Here is a 12,020-nt window from a genome sequence, read left to right as displayed (position 1 = left end):
ACTATTAGAGTCCACAGCTTGTCTGGAAAAAACCAAATCACTCAAACCAGAAAGATCTTTGGCCAAATTCGACCAACCTGTCATCACTTCATCTGGTACCTTCTCATCCCAACTCAATTTGAGTAGCCATAATTTTCGGAGAAGAATCTTAGCCTTAACAGTGACAGGAGCACAGAGTGACAACGGGTCAAATAATTTTGCTGTCTCGGCCAAAATATCCCTCTTCGAGATAATGTTTTTTTGAACAGAAGTGTTAGCAATGCTGATATAATCTATTTTAGGGTGATATTTATGCCCTAGTACTTTCTCAAATTCACAACCATGTTGCACAATTCTGTCATCCTTGATCATAATATCTTGCAGGGGTTCATAATTCGAATTACATGATCTCAGTTGGAAATTTCCTTTCTGCAAACGAGGTACTGCATTTTTATAGAGCTTAATTATTTCCTCGGGAGAATTGCTTGTCATGCACAAGTTGTTCACATAAAATCTTCTCCTCAGCATTTCAGTGCATGCATCATTTGGGAAGTGATTCACATGGTGTCGAAGAACGTAATTTATAATAAAGGGACTGGCATTGAACCGAAATATTAAAGTACAATATCGATAACATAGCAAGTTATCGCCATCCTTTACAAAAAAACAAAATCTGTTTTTGTCTTCATCAGGCTTGAGTTTTATCATCAAAAAGGCTTTCCTTATATCTGCTAATAGGACATATTTGTTAGTGACAAACAACAGTAAAAGTTCAAGCATATTATTCATTATATTTATGCCGGGATAACATGCTTCATTGAGGGAGTAACCGCCTCCAGTTTTGAGAGAACAATTAAAAACAGGTCTTATTTTGGTAGTTACCTGTTGGTCCAACTTGAAGACTGGTCTGTGTGGTATCCAGATGTATTTGTGGAAATCTTGAGGGTTGAGTGCAATTCTTTCAATGATCCCCTCAGACTCCTGCTGATGAAAAATGTCAGTGTACGCTTCCTCCAAATTCCTTTTTCTCAAGGAAAGCATTGTTCTTTCTAGCACTTTAAGTGCGACTTGGTAGTTGGAAGGAACTGAACTGACCTTGTCCTTATGCCAGGGTAAATCCACAAAATAACAATTGTCCTTGAATTCAATGGACGACTAAAATATCTCACCTTTTCCTTGTCGTAGTCGCTAACAAGTTCCTCTCCAAGAGGGGCAACAGCTGAGTCTACAGCAAACATGTTCTCCAAGTTTCTTTCCACGTTTGAAGTTTCAAATATGTCCGGGAATGGATCTGGGTATGTAGATTTGGGTTCTAATATGGAATTTAACTGCCGCTCAGGACAGTATGCATATTCCGAAACTACTGTATGGTAATTACAGCAAAGTCTGTAGCTAGTCCCCACAGAGGTTATCTGCTGAGGATATAAAAAATGTTGGACATTTCCAAAGGGTGCAATCCCCTGAGGCAAATCCCAGGCGTGTCCATTCATACATTCAATGACCCTAGAGCTTGTCATGAATTGGAATATATCAATACCAATGATACCCAGTATTTTAATAGTATCACTCTGGTTATCACTTGCAAATGCCAACTTGTAGTTTAATTTATTCAAGTTGGATTTCACCTTGCTGAAATTACTAAATTCAAATTGTATGTTAAATTGTTCATCAATCAGGACAGGAATAGGCAATTGCTTCCCCGGTTCTATATTAACTTCTAGTACAACCTGTTCAAGAGTTTTCATGGTAATACCAGAATGTTTTCATTTGGTAGTCAGAAGTATTAGGATTTTCGTCAGGGTACCTTAACTCCTTTAATATTATTTTAGAGAAATAAGAACGCTGGCTTCCTGTATCCAAAAGGCAGTTAATAGTCGTCCTCTGGTTGCAGTATTTCAAGGAAATAGTAACAATAGGCAGTAGAATATCATTTTCAAGCATGTGCGAAAATAGGGAAATTACCTTTTTGGTACCGTCACACAATGGAGCAATATGCGCCTTAGAGGAACATAATTTACATGAGAGAGGTGATTTGGTCTGGAGTTCAGGGTAGTTTTCACTTTTATGTTTAAAACTGGAACACACTGTACATAATCTCAATTGTCTACATAGGAAGAAAATTTAGTGCAACCCGACATGGTGTAGCCACGTACAGTACAGAGTTTGCAGTAAGTCTTGGGAGAGCTTGTTACAAAATTCTGCAAGGCAGCAGCATCATTATTCTTCTTTTCGTGGACTCTGTCCCCGGTCTTTTTTAAAATGTGTTTCTGATGACCGAAATTGTTTTTTATTCCTTGAAAGAGCACGAATGGCCTCACTGTAGTTGTCAAAAATTTGTGACATAGTAGGGTAATTTGATCCCACTCGGTGACTAATTTCCCTTCTCAAAATCGCTGGTAATTTTTCACGCATGATATGACTGACCAATATAAATCCAGGAGACTTTTCTTAAAAAAAAATCGATCCGATATGAGGTTTTTAACTCCGACAAATCTACTCTCACTTCAGCAAGGTATTGCTTCACAGACACAAAATCGGGCTCATAAAGAGGAGAAGCAGAAATGATTTGTTTGAAGATTTCGTTTATGATGAAGGGGACATCTAAGAACTCGTTGGTTAGCAAGTCCACAGCCACACCGTAATTTTCATCTTCTAATGTTAGATGAGAGACCAGCTGTAGGGCATACTCGCTCAAATATCCTTTTAGAAGGGCCAGTTTGGTCTTACCAGACTTAATGGAATCGGTGCAATTTTTAAATTGAGAGAGAAAATTCTTAAATTCAAACTTAGAGGGGTTGACTCAACTGAAGGTAGCGCACTAGTAGTGCGCCGCACTACAACTTAGGGATCGACAACAGAAGAACTTGGCCAGCTTCAGATTTTTCCGGCGGGGCGGGTTCTATAACAGAGCTTTCTATGACAGAGACACGCGGTCATTGGAGCTAGTCCGAAATCTAATTTCCTTCTTCTGTTCTTCCACGAAGCCACACTCCTTCAAATCAAGCTCTGCCTTGATGCATAGTCCCTTAATTTTGTTATTTAAGGTATGAACCTCTAATTGTATATCCTTGATAATGGCTAATTCTTCCTGGCAAGTCTTCTTAGTCGGTCCTTCACCTTCTTCCAACATTTCAATAGTAAGGATGATATCATCCTTTAAAATGTTCCGTGAATCCACGAGTGGTTTACTGATTTCAAGGCCATGAAATTCTCCACTTTTTTAAAAAAAAATTTATTTTTATTATTAATGTGCTTCCTCGGGTAAGTGATTTTTTTTTTGTAATCGTCTGTTTACCATTCTTTTTTTTTTTTTAATGATGTTGTTATATTGTCGTGAGGGCAAGAAAAACTACCTTCCCCCACTCCACCGTTTTTAAGCACGCGTCATTTCTAGCATGAGTGACTGAAGAAAAGAGAGGAGAATGGACGAATAGCCTCACCTAAAAGGCAAGGCCAGCTGACCTACTTATGTCTCCTTTCCCCCACATCCTTGCTGTGAAAGGAAATACACATAAAATTAATCTTTTACGATTAATAGCTAAATGATTGTCTTTTTGTTTCAGATGGAATGAATTTAAATACAACTCTCAAACTTCTAAACTAAGTTTGATTTGTAAAAATTTCGTCTGGAATGAATGACCTTCATTTATTCATTTTCCGAGAGCGACGTCACTTGTAACACCCTGTCTCGACAAAGAAAGCCCCTCTCAGCCAAAAAAATACCAATCCGCCTTCGGGTGCCACGCGTACCCCCCACCCCCCCACCCTTGATTGGCATCTTGGGAGAGATGTTTTCACCCCTTCCTCTAAATTCTACCCATCTTGGAGAAAAAGAAATACAAACTAACCTCCATCCCTTACCCACAAAAATTTCTCTTCTCCATTCACCCCCATCTAGAGGGCATACTGACCCGCAAAAGCTAGGTTCCTTTTACAAACCTAGTGGAACGGGCAGTCTATCAACTAGACGGGGTTGGGTCCTGCTAATCACTTTTTGTTTTTTCTACCCCCCCCCGCCCTCGACACAAATGAATTATTGTACCATTTTGTTATCTTTTTTGTTTTTACACGTCAATAAAAAATGTTTTAAAAGGGTGAATGCGGTATTATGGTGAAAGAAGATACTAGCTGGGAGAAACTTTTGACTTTGTTTAGTTCTGGAGTGACAAGGATGACCAACGACCCCCAAAATCCCCCCTTTTGAGTTGGCCATGTGCCTAAGTTTTTTGTTCATCGTTGATTTTGACTGTATTTTTTACCATGAATAAAAGATTTAATATCTCAAAGTGTAACACTGTTCATCACTTGACTTTTCTGAAGACCGGCAAGGCAGGATGTTCACCCTCTTGACCATTTTGGACAAGTTAAGGGTCTTTTTTTTTCCGCTCAGGGTCTGATCCGACTTAAGCAGCTGGCAGGACTGGGGACGGCTGATGTGCCTCTTTAGGGGAAGGCCCCCCGGCTTCTGAATCGGCGGGTCTGGAAAGGATTCTGAGCCAACACTAGAGGAGGCAGCCCTCTGCCTCTGTCACCATGGAGGACGCTCCTGGTGTAGGAACTACGAGAAGGGGGAGTATCACAGCCGGTGACACTCCAGTGACGAGAAGGGGGAGCGTCACATCCGGTGACGTTCCAGTGACGAGAAGGGGGAGCGTCACATCCGGTGACGCTCCAGTGACGAGAAGGGGGAGCGTAACATCCAGTGACGTTCCAGTGACGAGAAGGGGAAGCGTCACATTCGGTGACGTTCCAGTGCCGTTGTCGGGGGATGCCACGCCCGGTGGAACCACAGTGCCGTCGTTGTCGAGAGATACCACACCCGGTGGAGTCTCAGTGCCGTCGTTGTCGGGGGATGCCACACCCAGTGAAATCCCATTGTCGCCTACAGCGTTCAGGGTTGAGATAGAGTCGTTTACCGCAGGGTACTCACCCTCATCTCCAATATACGTAGTGGAGGGCAAAGATAAGACGGGATCCTCTAAGTCCGGGGGCACTAAGCCAAGGGAGAAGAACGACCTAGACTCCCTCAACCCATGGGTAGTTGTCGGGGGAAAACCGCGAGAAGAACCAAAAACACGGGAAGAGAGAATAAAAAGAGCGAATAGGATAGGCTGGACCGTACCACAAAGGCCGATCAGCAAATCGCACCCGTTCGCGGAAGGAGCAAGCAGAGCAGTCAGATCTGCGAATAACAGCCCAAAAAAGAAGGAGCCAGCACTAAGGAGATGGCATTCCCTCGAGTTTGAGGCAGCACGGCAACCTGCAACCCACGAGGAGAAGAAGCAGAATCCTGGAAAAGGCCCAGAAGCAAGGCCAGAAAAGACGAGTCACTGGGGACCTCAGCAGCGAAGCCCAGAAAAGAACCCGGAAGCAGGAAGTAGCTGGGGACCGAAGCAGCGGAGTCCGGAGAAAAACCCAGAAGCAAGCCCGGAGAAGACCTGGGGCCCGAAGGAGCAGAGAAGCCCGGAGGCATACCGAAGACTCTTCCAAGAGAAGTACCGGTTCTTGACAGACAGCAATGAGATCTAGCCAGTCCCCGGGAAGCTCAAAAGCCTCAGGAGAAGAATTGTATCCCTGGTAACCTTTGACGAAAGGCAGAAAGGCCAAGATGATAAGCCTGCTGGTTGAGTCGAACATTCCAGCAACGTACATAGTGCGTAGAAGCTACGCAATGTGGGATGTTCTGCTACCCACAGAAGAAGACGCCATCAAGGTATCCAAAAGTGACACTGTATGGAAGGAGGTCCGTTGCAAACCGGAATACCTGGAGAAGAGACGGACGACGGTGACCATATTGGGAGTCCCATGGTGTTTTGAGGAAGGGCAAGTCGGAGCCATTTTGTCGCAATATGGAGATGTGGAAGCAGTGAATGCAGCACGCGGCCCCAAGAACATCATGACCGGTGACTATAGGCTGAAAATGAGAGTCAATAGAGCAGGCTTCGACGCAATCCCAGCCCAACTAACGTGGGAGAAATGGACAATGTCCATAATCGTCGAGGGCAGAAGGCCACACTGCTGGAGCTGCAGGATGCCAGGTCACATGGAAAAATTTTGCCCGAAGAAAGATCCAGTACCCCCGCCGACAGCGGTGCCCCCGGTGAAAGTGGCAGAAAAAGGAGTCACACCAACAGCGGAGACATCCAACAGCTGGAGTACTGTGACCAAAAATGGAAAACAAAAGACAGTGGCCAAAGGACCAGAATACAAAGGAAGAAAAGTAGGGAGTAAAAAGGAAGTTGGCCCCCGAATCAGAAGAAGAGGAAGAGGAGAAGAAGACGGAAGATAGAAGCCCGACAGCCACGAGCAAGAAGGTTAAGGAAGACCAAGAAGACCAAGAAAACACTGCCCAACCGTCAGACCCCATGGGTGAGCAGAACACCCCTCCCCCTACTACTACTCCTATTACCAACGAGGAGGCCTCTGAAGCCAGGACTTCCGAAGACATAGAAGCCGGGTCTTCGGAGGACATGGAAGCCGAAGAAAGCAGAGAAGAAAAAGAGACGATCAACACCACCACCACCCCGGTAGCCCCGGTCCGGACCAAGCGGACACGGAAACGCCCCTTCTTACCCCGGGAGAGGATATGCGAGGTGGATGTAGGCCAGGGATGGTGGACCTCAGCGCAGGTCAGAAAAAGAATGTGAGGAAACTGGAAAAGCTCACCGAGGTGGATTGAAAGGAGGTGGAGAAGCCAACCAACTTCCGTGAGGCACCGATGCTCATCACATTCTTGAGAAAGGAAAAGGGGGCCAGAGTAAAGGCGCTATGGAGGATGGTTGCCGAAGCTAGACTTGCTTTTCCGGGGCTGAAAATTGTAGACGAAGAACACCCGTCGTTAATGCAAATAGCTGTGAAATGCGAAGGGAGGGTCCCCATTTATGTTCACCCATTCCTTTATAGAGCCCTTAAAATAACCTTTCCCTTAGACGTGGGGGGACTGGTCCGAGGAGGTCAGTTCACAACAGAGTTGCTAACTGGCAGCATCGGTCAGTCCTTCGGCGTTCTAACATCCGAGGATTTTAGACCCGCTTTCGACGAATATTTCTAGTTAGGGAATCATGGCAACAACCTTAAACCTAACTAGTTTAAATGCGAGGGGCATGAGATCTCGAAGCAAGGCTGCTCGCGTGCTGAGGGATCTCGTGCCCCTGGAGGTAGATATAGCTACAATTCAGGAGACCCACTTTGTTTGGCCCGGGGATTGCAGTGTGCTGGTGGGCGACTTTGACGTTTATTCAGCATATGGCAATTCCAATAGCCATGGGGTTTCTGTGTTAGTGAGTCGCACCCTAGGTGCGGCGGTTACTGTAGTTCACGCGTGCGCTCATGGAAGGCTGGTCGTGGTCGATGTTGCCGTTAAAAGCAGTAAGTTCTGGATTTTGGCAGTTTACGCGCCCAATTTCGCTGGGGAGAGGGTTTCCTTTTTTCGGCAGGTGGAGGTGTTCCTTTCGGCGGGTCCGGAGCGAGTAGTTTTAATGGGGGACTGGAATGCCATCCTGGACCCCAAGATAGATAAGGTCGGGAGGAATAGAGGATCGGATCGGTGTGAAAGCAGCCTGTCTGACCTGATGGTCTCGTGCGATCTTGTGAACAGGTTCCGTCTGGATCACCCGGGGAGGGAGATGTGGACGTGGCAAAGTAGTGTGGCCTCCTGTTCAAGTACCTACTTGGACAGGATGTTAGTTAGAAGAGGCGACATAGATTTCTTATCTTGTCCCACGTTCCACTGGCTAGGTCATTCGGACCATAAATTAGTAATGGCCCATTTGAGATTAGGTAATAGGCCTAGGTTGGCTGGCTACTGGAAGTTGAACGCCTCCTTACTGGAGATGAACGACTTTCGGGAGCAGCTGACAACACTAATTCAGCGGGAGTTAGTGGGGGCGGTTACTGGGAGTAGCTGGTGGGTTAGACTTAAGGCTACCATTAGGCTCTTTTGTGTCCAATATAGCCAACGCCTCGCGTTAACTAGGGCACAAACCAAAAGGCAGCTAGATGATAGATTGACCGGGCGGTGGCTGGTGGGGATCCCCTAGAAATAGACGTAGTTAAGGGGGACCTCCAGCGCTTGGCTAGCGAGCGTTACGAAGGTCAAGTAGTTAGGGCTAGGTTAAAAAGAGTCTCGAACGAAGCCGTGAACGTTGACGCTGTTGAGCATAAGGCTGCCTTAAGACGTGGCTCGGACGGGTACATTCGGAAGGTGAAAAACCTGGAAGGACATACCCTCGTATTGACTCGAGAAATTTGCAATGGGTTTCGTCAACATTTGGAGGAACGCTTTACCCAACTACCCAGACTCCGCGGCCAGGAGTTTGGCAGCTATTTAGCCGGCTCGCCCCGCCTTACTGCGGACCGAGCAGCTAGCTGTGATGGGGTGGTTACAGAGCGTGAAGTCATTACTGCGTTGAAGCAGGTTGGCCGGAACAGATCTCCAGGGCTCGATGGTCTGCCCTACGAATTGTATTTGAGGCTGTCGCCCATATTTGTTCCTCTTCTGAAGGGTGTGTTTAACCACTGGTTTTCCCAGGGATCCATCCCTGGGCAGGTAACCAAAGGAGTCGTCACACTACTGAAGAAGAAAGAGCGGCATGGTGGGGAGGACTTAGATGATTACAGGCCCATCACTTTGCTAAACACAGAGTTGAAGATTTTGGCCCGCGTTCTTGCAAACCGACTGCAGGTTGTCATCGGTGATTTGGTCGAACCGGATCAGACTTGTTCTGTGAAGGGGAGAACGATTAAAGACAACTTGCACTTGGTGTGCACGATTATAGAGGGGTTAGAAGACGACACAGGAGCCGCGCTGATCAATTTAGATCAGTCCAAAGCGTTCGATAGGGTCGACCATGGTTTCTTGGAATCTGTTTTGGAGACCGCCGGTTTTGGTCCGGACTTCCGCAAGTGGATTTCCGTTTTGTATCGTGATCCCACGGTAGCGGTACAAGTAAATGGTAGTTTGTCGGAGTCCTTTGGGGTCTCTCGGTCGGTGCGCCAGGGGTGTCCGCTGTCGCCTCTGCTTTATGTCCTGGCGTTGGAGCCCTTCCTTCGCAAGTTAAGGGACGAGACGATGAGACCAGTCCTGCGCGGCATAGCTCTACCTGGCGGCAAGTTCGCCAGGGTTTCCGCGTACGCTGATGATGTCACCGTTTATGTAGGGCAAAGGATTGATATTAAAGCGGTGATAGAGGCGGTCGATGAGTATGAAAGTGTCACAGGGGCCATAGTCAATCGCAGCAAGTCCGTTGGCCTGCGGTTGGGCACTTGGACCGGGGTAAACTCGCTTCCAGGTGAGTTCGGCTGGACGGATGGCCCGGTAAAGATTCTTGGAATCTGGTTCGGGCCTGGGCTCCAGCTGGACAAAAATTGGTCGGAGGTACAGACAAAGGTCGAATCGTCAGTGGGGACTTGGATTCGCAGGGGTTTGTCCCTGAAGGGTCGTGCGGAGGCGTGCCAAACTTACGTCTTTCCGTTGATCCTTTACCGCACATCAGTACTTCCTCTGCCTGCGGACCGCTGTAAGGCTTTCGAGCGACTCCTTTTCAGACTCCTCTGGAAAGGGGGAAAGCCGTATGTCCGTAGACGGGTCTGTACATAGAAACTCAGTGATGGAGGCTTGGGAATACCTGACTTGTTAAGTCATAAGCATGCCGAAAGATTGGCGTTCCTGAGTCGGACACTGCTTGAGGAATTGCACTGGGTACCAGTTGTGGAGCAAGCTTTTCCACAGCTCATACCCTCCCCTGCCGCTGAAGGTCGCAGAAGACCGGTGGGGGAACGGCGGTTCCTCTCCAAATGCCGAGCCGCCCTTAGGGCATTGCCAAGGTCGAGTGACCTTGCACGGCCGAGGAGGAGGCTATATCGGGATTTAGTGGTGGGGACCGCAAAAGATCCGCTGGTCGAGTGGCTGCACATGTCGAGGGAGGAGGTCCTCTCTCAGTGGAATTGGGCGCCAGCCAGTAGCTTCATAAATGATTCAGAGTTTTCCATCACATGGAGGCTAGTCCGAAATGCGCTGCCACTTTTTGGCATACTTGGACTGCAGAGGGGATGAATACGTTCCCTTCTGCCCCCGCTGCGAGGAGGACGAAGATGAAACGAGGGATCATGCCTTTTTTCTTTGCAGCGGAGTTCGGAGGCTCTGGGAGTACGTCGGAAGGGTAACGGCTCGCATCGACCCCGAGCGGTTGGTGCCACTTGATTTGGCGTATGTCGTCGACAACATGGATCCGCCGTTTACTGGGGAGAGATGATTGGTGTTTCTAGCGATCCTAGCAGTAGCTAGATTAGTGACGTGGGTTTCACGTCTTGACATTGTCTATGAGGAGCAAACTGTTTCGGATCGGGATCTGGTTGGCCGCTTCAAACATCAACTTAAAGTAAAGATCAGATGCGATTGGAAAAGATTGCACCGCATAAACTTTGATAGGAGATGGGTGCACAACACTAGTTTGTGCATCCGACGAGGCGCTAGATTTAAGTTTGTTTTCCCACCCTAGTAGTATTTGTCAGGTGGTGCTAAGGTTCTACGGAACCCAGCCCCGAACAAAGTAACAGAGTAGGGATAGTTAGGTCCTAACCACTATGAGTGGAAAATTCTTTATTAGATGCTAGACTAGGGCAAGTATGAAAGTTGATCCCGTCCCTGATAATATTTTATCGGCAATAGGAGAGCTTCCAAAGATGCCCAGTCCACCCTTTGTTTTGCCCCCGGTCTGTCGTCCCTATACGTACATTTATCTTGGAAGGCGCCGTCCAGTCCCTATGTTACCCATCCCTATCTAATTTATTTTTCAAATATCGTCCCTAGGTCCCCCATTTCCCACTAGGGAACGACCTGCTTGCTTCCGACCTTCGGGACTGGAAGACAGTGGGCGCTCCATATTTAGAAATAGGTTGGGGGGATCCCTTACTAACCCGCCCCCATAGGCATTTTGTTCATTTGTTTTCTTTTTCTTTCTTTCTGGGTGTATCTTAGTTTGCCCCCCTCCCCATCATCTCATCCCTCATCTTAGTATTTTAGTTTTACAATTTTTCCTGCTTTTGTTTGTACATATGATTTTGTTTTGTGAATAAAAATATTTATTTCTTTCAGTTTAAAATGCCAACTCATACGCTGGGGAGATTTTTAAGTAGATAAACTCCATGGTAAGAATGATATTATAAAAAATAGTGTCTTAGCGTAGGGAATTTAATAAAGTCTTCAAAGACCTAGCTTTAGATTAGAATGACCCTCGACCCCCACTTCCCCCTACGGGCTTCATGCCTAACTGTCTCTGGACCCCAAATAAGGCCTGGCAGTAGATAATGCCAGGTCCAGGGCAGAACACTAAATAAACCAATCCGGCTAGGGGGCTACGAGTCCCCTGAATTGGAGATCCACTCACTAGCTGAAGGATCTCATGCGGTAGCAGCAGCGGTCAAGAAACACCCCAGAACCAGAACCAGTGCCGAAGCAGCAACAGCAGTAATTCAAAGAGCCCTTTTCAGGGCTAGGTTCCTACGAAAGACCTACCACTTTGTTTACTCTGTTAGCCCTCCTCATAACCACTCCAGAACCAGCGCCGATGCAGCTACAGCAGTAATTCAAAGAGCCCCTTTTCAGGGCTAGGTTCCTACGAAATACCTACCACTTTGTTTACTCTGTTAGCACCTCCTGCCTCCAGCTTCCTGCATCTCCTGCCTGCAGCATCCAGCTTCCTGCATCTCCTGCCTACAGCATCCAGCTTCCTGCATCTCCTGCCTGCAGCCTCAGCTTCCTGCACTTCACCTGCATCTCCTGCCTGCAGCCTCAGCTTCCTGCACTGCACCTGCGTCTCCCGTCTGCTACCTCGCTTGCACCTCTGGCTCGCTACCTCACTCGCACGTTGTTCCTCTGATTCGCAATCTGGCTCCCTACCGGTCGTCCGTTCCTAGACATTGATCCCTCCGTTCTCAGTGTCGGCTGTTCAGAACACTGATCCCTCTGTTCCCAGTGTTGTCTGTTCCTTTAACACTGACCCCCCCCCCCGAGCTCTCAGTGTTCATCCTTCGTTCCGGAT

The 12,020-nt window shown here is 47.3% G+C and overlaps 2 protein-coding genes across 2 annotated transcripts in view; both read right to left on the bottom strand.

The window, feature by feature from the left end:
- The window catches only part of LOC145280325 (uncharacterized), a 1,437-nt gene extending 417 nt beyond the window's left edge, over positions 1-1,020 (bottom strand). The window contains exon 1 of the mRNA XM_080132096.1: positions 1-1,020. This exon is cut by the window's left edge and continues 417 nt beyond it. Within this exon, the coding sequence (XP_079988222.1) occupies positions 1-1,020 (1,020 nt within the window).
- Positions 1-12,020, bottom strand: part of LOC145279884 (neurofascin-like) — an 825,765-nt gene that overhangs the window by 83,268 nt on the left and 730,477 nt on the right. The gene's annotated exons all lie outside the window — the stretch shown is intronic.

Source organism: Euprymna scolopes, chromosome 7 (genome assembly GCF_053919585.1).
Source record: "Euprymna scolopes isolate OS-2025 chromosome 7, ASM5391958v1, whole genome shotgun sequence".
NCBI classification, from domain to species: Eukaryota; Metazoa; Mollusca; class Cephalopoda; order Sepiida; family Sepiolidae; genus Euprymna; species Euprymna scolopes.
The sequence above is the reverse complement of the archived record's forward strand: the minus strand, read 5'-3'. Positions and strand labels throughout refer to the sequence as shown.